The sequence below is a fragment of the Pan troglodytes genome, chromosome 15, assembly GCF_028858775.2.
Source record: "Pan troglodytes isolate AG18354 chromosome 15, NHGRI_mPanTro3-v2.0_pri, whole genome shotgun sequence".
Classification (NCBI taxonomy): domain Eukaryota; kingdom Metazoa; phylum Chordata; class Mammalia; order Primates; family Hominidae; genus Pan; species Pan troglodytes.
In genome coordinates, this window is record NC_072413.2 from 58,051,556 (window position 1) to 58,059,829 (window position 8,274).

Consider the following 8,274-nt stretch of genomic DNA (forward strand, 5'->3'; position numbering starts at 1 on the left):
TCCGCATTCTTTGGCTCATGGCTCTCATCCAGTAATGCCATCACTTAGACCTCTGCTTCCATGATCACTTCCCCTTCTCTCTGACCTTCTGCCTCCTTCTACCTCGAAAATCCAGGATAATTTCACCATCTCAAAATCCTTAATCACACCTGCAAAGTACTTTGCCATGTAAGGCAAGGTATTCACAGGTTTTGGGAATTAGGATGTAGATATCTTTAGGGGAGGGGCATTATTCTTCCTGCCATACCACATATGTGAGAGCTCCAGTGAAAGACCTATGAAAATTACCATATTAAAATTCATAAATTCTGTTTTAAGGTAATGCAGGCTAAATTGAAAAGACATAAAGTAACCACTTAGAACTTTGAAGATCCCAATTTTCATATAAAATTCTTTAAACATTGGTTTAATTAAGCATTTAATTTGGCATAACTCAAAATTCAACCAATAATGAATACTTTACTAAAGGGTTTGTTTGTTGGCTATTCTTTTCTATTTATCATATAGTGAACTCAGATTTTCCCCTTACAGTACTATAATGTCATCTTGAGTTATTCTAGATACATATTCTTGCCATTTAAATCAGTGTTATACATAGGAATTTAACTGTCTTTCCACTTAGTTATTCCGTATGTAAATACTTTATTAAATATTATTTTTTATCTATATATGGTTAGTAAAATAACGGGGGTATTTCAAATCTTTATTTTACAGAAATTTTCTTTTAGATTCAACATTAATTATTTTCAGGACTAGAACAAAATGAAGCCATTATTTCTTTTAACTAGCTGTTCAGGAGACTCAAGTACAGAAAACTTCCGAAGTTTACCAGTCAAATGTGTTTGTCTTTGTCTTAGTTGCTACTGGCCTTTCTTTTTACAGCAAATAAGGAGGAAATAAATGAAATCTAAAGTTCTTTTAAACCAAAACATTTTGGGGGTTTAGTTTCAGAAGGAAATTTGACAGCATTCCAGATTAGTGATGGGAAGAAACTCCCATAAAGGAATTCGTTAGGGAATTTAGGACTGACCAGCTTTAGTAAAAGGACCAATACCTTAGCATTCATTATAAAGCAGCATTCTTGGTAACACTTACTGAAGTATGAGGTTAAATAGGTAATTTTAGATAAACAGAAAAGGCCTCCATCTCTAAATAAGCTGAATCGTATGTTCAGAATTCACATGTATAAACAAGGTCAGTCTTAACAACAGCAGAGAAGGCATAAATTTCTAGGGGAAGCAAGAGTCCCCTTCCTAAAATATTTTTCTCCTCTATTTGCTGATTCCTGAAATTCTTACAAAAGCCCCTTAATCCTCAGCAGGTGTAAAATGTAAATACTATTTAGAGAGTTTTACTACATTCACTAAAATTGATTATTATAAGATGCTTTTCTTAACTCCCATTTTATTTACTGTTTGTTCTGAAAACTAATTAACTGCAAGTCATCTGATTAGGTAATGTGAAGAATACAAAGATTTCGAGAAATAACTTTTACCTCCCAGAAATTCTATTCACACACAAAAAAAGAAAAAGCATTACAATGGGGAAGTTTTAATTCTCATTTTCTTAGTTCCATACTTACCTTGTTGAGACCCTTTGGAAAGGGCGAGTTGCCATTAAGCACTAGATTCTAGTGATGGTACAATGCAGTCTGAAAAAAAAAAAAAAAAAAAAAAGAACACAAGGTTCTGAGGGAGGTTAACTCCCCAAAAAGCTCTGCTGATTTTACAGGTTTTACCTAGTACCAATTCTGAGTTTAGGCAAGCAGGTAGCTCCTGACTAAAAAGAATGTTGATTGTCTACTCAGACTTGTTATAAGGATTAAGCCTATTGATCTGAGTTTTGGAGATGAGATGTTATTAACTGTTTTATTTTATTATGTAGCTTATTCCTGTTACCCACTCTCCTATGGATGGCAGATCATTTGGCCAAGTGAAAACTCCTCCCATAAAGATAACAAATGTAATTCTGCCTAGTGGACTCAGCCATTACTTGGGATCTGACGTCACTTTAACTCCTGAAGTTGAAGGTATTTTGACAAATAATTTCAGATAGAATGTAAAAGAATCACTTCATTTGAAATAAAAATATCACTTTAATTTCTAATAGTACTTAAAATTCCTTGTTTTTAACTTACATTTCCTAAAATTGCATGTTTGCTCAAGTTTCCTATGGCCATTTTGATTTCAGAGATTATAGTTTTATTATTTTTAGTTTTATTATAGCTTTTTTTGTACTCAGCTACTAGTATGTTGTGACTAAACATTTGCTCACTTGCAATGTGAACTTTGTGATACTTGAACAATTATTTCCTGACATATCTTTTCAAAGCTTTTATTTCATTTCATGGATGTCAGAGCAAACAACTACTAAAACCAGTTCATTAGTGCATCCTGCTAAAAGTGGAAATCAGAGATGTAAAAGCATAACAGAATCCCGGGGTACAAAGGATATTCTGCAGAGAGATCTCACTTCCCCCTTGAAATCATAAGAAAATATTCATGAAGCAAATACTAGAGAAGGGCTTCAAGAGGTAGAGTTTTAAAAGAGGGAGTATATTAAAAGAACAAGCATGGAAGTGGTTTATTCTGCTATATAAATTTTAGTTCAAGTTTAGAATAAGCCTGTTCCCTAATTCCACATCTTTTCTGGTTATCATTTTGGCAAAATTGGGGGTAAGTACTCCTTCTCTGAGGGCTCACCTCTTCCAGTCCTTCTGACTTCCCATTTGTCCTCAGACCACTCTTAGACAATAAAACTGAACATCACAATAATTATAAAATGATCTAAGAGCCTCCTATAAAAAAAGTAGACTGTTCCATGTGATTAAAGTTTTTTAAAGAAACACACTGAAAAACAAACCAGCATAATTTACTCCATTAAGATGTTATATTTTCTCATTTTTCATACTTATATGTCATTATGACTTCCAGGTTTTAATAATAATGAAGATTGTCATGCTTTTTTCTACAACTGTCAGTAAAATTGGGCATACCAAATTGTTATTACCTCCTTAACAGAACAAAGTCATCTTCAGGAATATCATTATCTTTTTATATTTTTTTATTAGTTTAACCCTGGATTCATCTTCATAACTTCCTTCTCAGATACTAACTTCCTTCTCAGGTAAAAGCATACCTTTTTTTATTGCATTTCACTTTATTGCATTTCACAGATATTGAGTTTTTTACAAATTGTAGGTTTGTGACAACCCTGCATCAAGCAAGTCTATTGGTGCCATGTTTCCAACAACATGTGCTCACTTTGTGTCTTTATCACATTTTGGTAATTCTCTATTTCAAACTTTTTCATTATTATTATATTTGTTATGGTGATCTGTGATCAGTAATCTTTTTAAGTCAGTTAATAACCCTACAATGACTTCAAAGGAAGGAAGAATCTCAGATCTCTCACTTTAAATCAAAAGCTAGAAATGATTAAGCTTAGTGAGGAAGCCATGCTGAAAGCCAAGATAGGCTAAAGGTAGGCCTCTTGTATCAAATAGATAGCCAAGTTGTGAATGCAAAGGAAAAATTTTTGAAGGAAATTAAAAATGCGACTCCAAGGAACACATGGATAAGAAATTGAAACAATCTTATTGCTGATATGGATAAAGTGGTCCGGATAGGATATCAACCAGCCACAACATTCCCTTAAGCCAAAGCCTAATCCAGAGACCCTAACTCTCTTCAAGTCTATGAAGGCTGAAAGTGGTGAGAAAGCTGCAGAAGAGAAGTTTGAAGCTAGCAAAGACTGCTTTATGAGGTTTAAGGAAAGAATCATGAACTATTATATCAGGCAACATAAAAGTGTAAGGTGAAGCAGCAAGTGCTGATGTAGAAGCTGCTGCAAGTTATCCAGAAGATCTAGCTAGGATCATTGATGAAAGTCGCTACACTAAAAAAGAGATTTTCAATGTAGATGCAACAGCCTTATATCAGAAGAAGATGCCATCTAGGACCTTCATAGCTAGAGAGGAGAAGTCAATGACTGGCTTCAAAGCTTCAAAGGACAGTCTGACTCTCTTGTTAGGGGCTAGTGCAGCTGGTGACTTTAAGGTGAATGCATTGCTCAACTTAAAGAAACCATTGTTCAACCATTGTAAAACTCCTAGGGCTCTTAAGAATTATGCTAAATCTACTTTGTCTATGCTCTATCAGTCTATGCTCTATCAATGTACAAAGCTTGGATAACAGCACATCTGTTTACAGCATAGTTTACTAAGTATTTTAGCTGACTGTTGAGACCCAGTGCTGAGAAACAGATTGCTTTCCAAAGACTACTGCTCACTGACAATGCACCTAGTCACCTAATAACTCTGATGGAGAAGTACAAGGAGATGAATGTTGTTTTCATGCCTGCTAACACAACATCCATGCTGCAGCTGATGGATCAAGGAGTAACTTCAAGTATTATGATTTAAGAAATATATTTTGTAAGGCTCTAACTACCATAGACAGTGATTCCTAACCGGGCGCGATGGCTCACGCTTGTAATCCCAGCACTTTGGGAGGCTGAGGTGGGCAGATCACGAGGTCAGGAGATCGAGACCATCCTGGCTAACACGGTGAAACCCCGTCTCTACTAAAAATACAAAAAAATTAGCTGGGCATGGTGGCAGGAGCCTGTAGTCCCAGCTACTCGGGAGGCTGAGGCAAGAGAATGGCATGAACCTGGGAGGCGGTGCTTGCAGTGAACCGAGATCGCGCCACTGCACTCCAGCCTGGGTGACAGAGCAAGACTCCATCTCAAAAAATAAAATAAAATAAAATTAGATAGTGATTCCTCTGAGGGATATGGGCAAAGTAAATTGAAGACCTTCTGGAAAGGATTCACCATTCTAGATGCCACTAAAAACATTTGTAATTCATCAGAGGAGGTCAAAATAGCAACCCTAATGGGAGTTTGGATGACTTTGAGGGGTTCAGGACTTCAGTGAAGGAAGTAACTGCAGATGTGTGGAAACAGCAAGAGAACTAGAAGTGGAGCCTGAAGATGTGACTGAATTGCTGCAATCTCATGATCATACTTGAATGGATGAGGAGTTGCTTCTTATGGAGGAGCAAAGAAAGTGGTTTCTTGAGATGAAATTTACTCCTGGTGAAATGCTGTGAACACTGTTGAAATGACAACAAAGGATTTAGAATATTACAAACTTAGTTGACAGAGCAGTGGCAGAGTTTGAGAGGACTGACTCCAATTTTGAAAGAACTACTGTGGGGAAAGTGCTATCAAACATCATGTTGTACACAGAAATCTTTCATGAAAGGAAGAGTTGATCTATGCAGCAAACTTCATTGTTGTCTTATGTTAAGAAATTGCCACAGCCACCCCAGCCTTCAGCAGCCACCATCCTGACTGGTCAGCAGCCAACAACACTGAGACAAGACCCTCCAACAGCAAAAAGATTACAACTCGCTGAACATTCACATGATCATTAGCATTTTTTAGCAATAAAGTATTTTTAAATTAAAGTATGTACACTGTTTTTTTAAACATAATGCTACTGCACACTTAATAGACTACACTATAGTTGTAAACATAACTTTTATATGTCCTGGGAAACCAAAAAATGTGTGTGACTCACTTTATTGCAATGGTCTGGGACCACATCCACAATATTTCAAGGTATGCCTGTTACTTTCTTCAAGATTTGTTATGCGCTGAAAAAGTCCTACAATCTCTTTCCTATTTTTTGACTGTGCTGCCCCAATTTTTAAAAGTATAATCACTTTATCTGTACATTTATTACAGCATGCAGGTTTGGATATTTATATGTTTAAAATATTATCTAGGAAAAATCAAACTGATTCACTAGCTCACAGAAATTTAAGCCACATCAAGTGCTAAAAATACATTATAATTCTATATTTTTATTTGAAATTTTAAATTCACTTTATGAAACATGTATTGCATACATTCAGCTGAAGGACAACCAAACTATATTGCTTAATGCTTATGTTAATTAATGTTTCTCATTGTTTCCTAATTTTTTTTTCAAATTTCTAATTTCTAATTTCAGACAAAAAAAACAAGAATGCTGGGATTCTGACAAATAATCCTCGGAGCATCCATGCAGAAATAGCTTTTCGGCAACTCAGAGGGATAAGTATCTCTCCATCTCTTTTATCACATCAGAATATTGCATCTCCTACTGCACAAATATACCAGAGCAACCAAGATAAGAGAAGGTAAAGCTATTTTCTCTGTGTTTTAATATCATTTCTCATCATTAAAAAAGTACTCTCCATATTTGCTAGTCATGTATAACAGGAAATATTGTTATGTACTATTATATATTTACTCTGGGAACTAGAAAAAACTGTCAGATAGCATAAGGCTTCTTAATTCCCACATTCACCAAACCTTTCCCAAAGTCCAGTGTATTTACATAGTAATTCAGAAAGGCTGAGAAATGGCTATCAAGGTCAAATAATTCAGAGTACTAGTGCTCACTAGTGAGGGAACAATGAAATAGCTAATGGGAACTACTTTAATTGTATCCTCTACCAACTCACTCTACTCACTGAATTTGCAAAGCAGTTCACTTATACTGTAAACAGCAGATAAATTCAACTCTCTGAAATCGTGAAGGCTAAGAATTTTGTAAATTCTTCCGAATTTTCTTTAAAATTCCTACTTGCCTCCTTCTCCAGTCTGAATCTAGCCCTAGAGCCTAGCTCAAAGCCTAAGAACATTGCTAGTTCTCATTAAGAATACACTCTTCTGCTCAACACTTGACTTCTTAGATTCCCAAGTATTACCTGTCCCCCATCTTCCTGGCATCCCTGCTCCTGCTCATCTGTTAAAATGACCTACCCCAGCAGCAGATCTAGCTTAGGCTTGGCTCTTGCTGCACTGACTCCTCCTGCTTTAATCAGCCATGTCCCACTGAGTCCACAGTATTTTTTTTTTTTTTGAGACAGAGTTTCACTCTTGTTGCCCAGGTTAGAGTACCGTGGCACAATCTTGGCTCACTGCAACCTCCTCCTCTTGGGTTCAAGCAATTCTCCTGCCTCAGCCTCTCGAGTAGCTGGGATTACTACAGGCATGCACCACCATGCCCGGCCAATTTTTTTATTTTTAGTAAAGGCAGGGTTTCACCATGTTGGCCAGGCTGGTCTTGAACTCCTGACCTCAGGTGATCCACCTGCCTCAGCCTCCCAAAGTGCTCGGATTACAGGTGTGAGCCACCAATGGGATAATTTTGTCTTTTTGAAATTGCACACATCGAAAACACAGAAATTATTTATTGCAGAATTACCTTAAGTTAGCTGATCCATTACAAAATTAAGTCACCACTGTTTGACTAATTAAATCTTATTTCTTACAGAATTTCTGGGAGCAACTTTCCAAGATCAAATCGAATGTAACTGCCTAAAGAGAAATGAGCATACACCAAGAAACTCACCTGTTTAGTAGTTGTACAAAAACTAGCGGACAGTGGTCAGTTAAAAAAAAAAAAAAAGATAATCATGTTACTTAAGTTACTGAAGCACTTCAGTTCCATATGAAGATAATCTATTACCCTTCATGAACTTGATTTAATATCACCTCTCTTAAACTTTCTTTATGGTTATCTTTAGTTATTTGTTTGAATTTCTATATCATAAAAATCATCAACTATTACATCAGACTACAATTTGAAAAGACAAAAGTGACATGAAACAAAGTCCAGAGAATTGAATGCTTAGTTCTAGTATTAGAAACATTTAGTCATGAAATGTCATTATGACATGTCATAGGAAGATATTGAGAAAAGATAACTTTAGGAAATAGGCATACTTTCATTTGTAGAGTATCTATTCATTTGAGATTACATAAAACTACAGCACATTTCTTACCAAACACAACTATTACTAAAGCAAGATGAGTTTTGCTAGTTGAACTACAGATTGGTTTTTAGGACTGTATTTTTTTAAAAAATACCCTCAAACCAGATCTGCCCTCAAAATTGTTTAGAGATGCAAATTGTGGGCATCAATAGTAGTTTCTAAATGTGGCTAACTGTGGGTGCAACCAGTCCTTCATGCTCTAAGAATAAAAAAAGCGTCCGATTTCAAATACAAATCATTTAATTACACCTACAGTGATACAAGTTTACAAGTAGTTTCAGGCTGAAGAGAACACGTATTCAAACTGAGTGGACACATTTAAAAATATGACCTTCAATAATTATACTTCACTGAACTTTTCTAAACTATTACATTGCATAGTACTAGGACGTATCACAGATTAATCAAATGTGGTTATGAATTTGCTTGTTACAGTTAC

The 8,274-nt window shown here is 35.7% G+C and overlaps 1 protein-coding gene across 9 annotated transcripts in view; it reads left to right on the plus strand.

The window, feature by feature from the left end:
• LRRC9 (leucine rich repeat containing 9) overlaps positions 1-7,569 on the plus strand; it is a 145,352-nt gene extending 137,783 nt beyond the window's left edge. For all 9 annotated transcript variants that reach the window (XM_016926932.4, XM_054666617.2, XM_054666619.2 and 6 more), the window contains 3 exons: positions 1,885-2,029; positions 6,023-6,191; positions 7,334-7,569. In XM_016926932.4, the coding sequence (XP_016782421.1) occupies positions 1,885-2,029; positions 6,023-6,191; positions 7,334-7,373 (354 nt within the window). In that variant the 3' untranslated portion in view covers positions 7,374-7,569. The remainder of the gene's footprint in view (positions 1-1,884; positions 2,030-6,022; positions 6,192-7,333) is intronic.
• Positions 7,570-8,274: the final 705 nt, after the last annotated feature.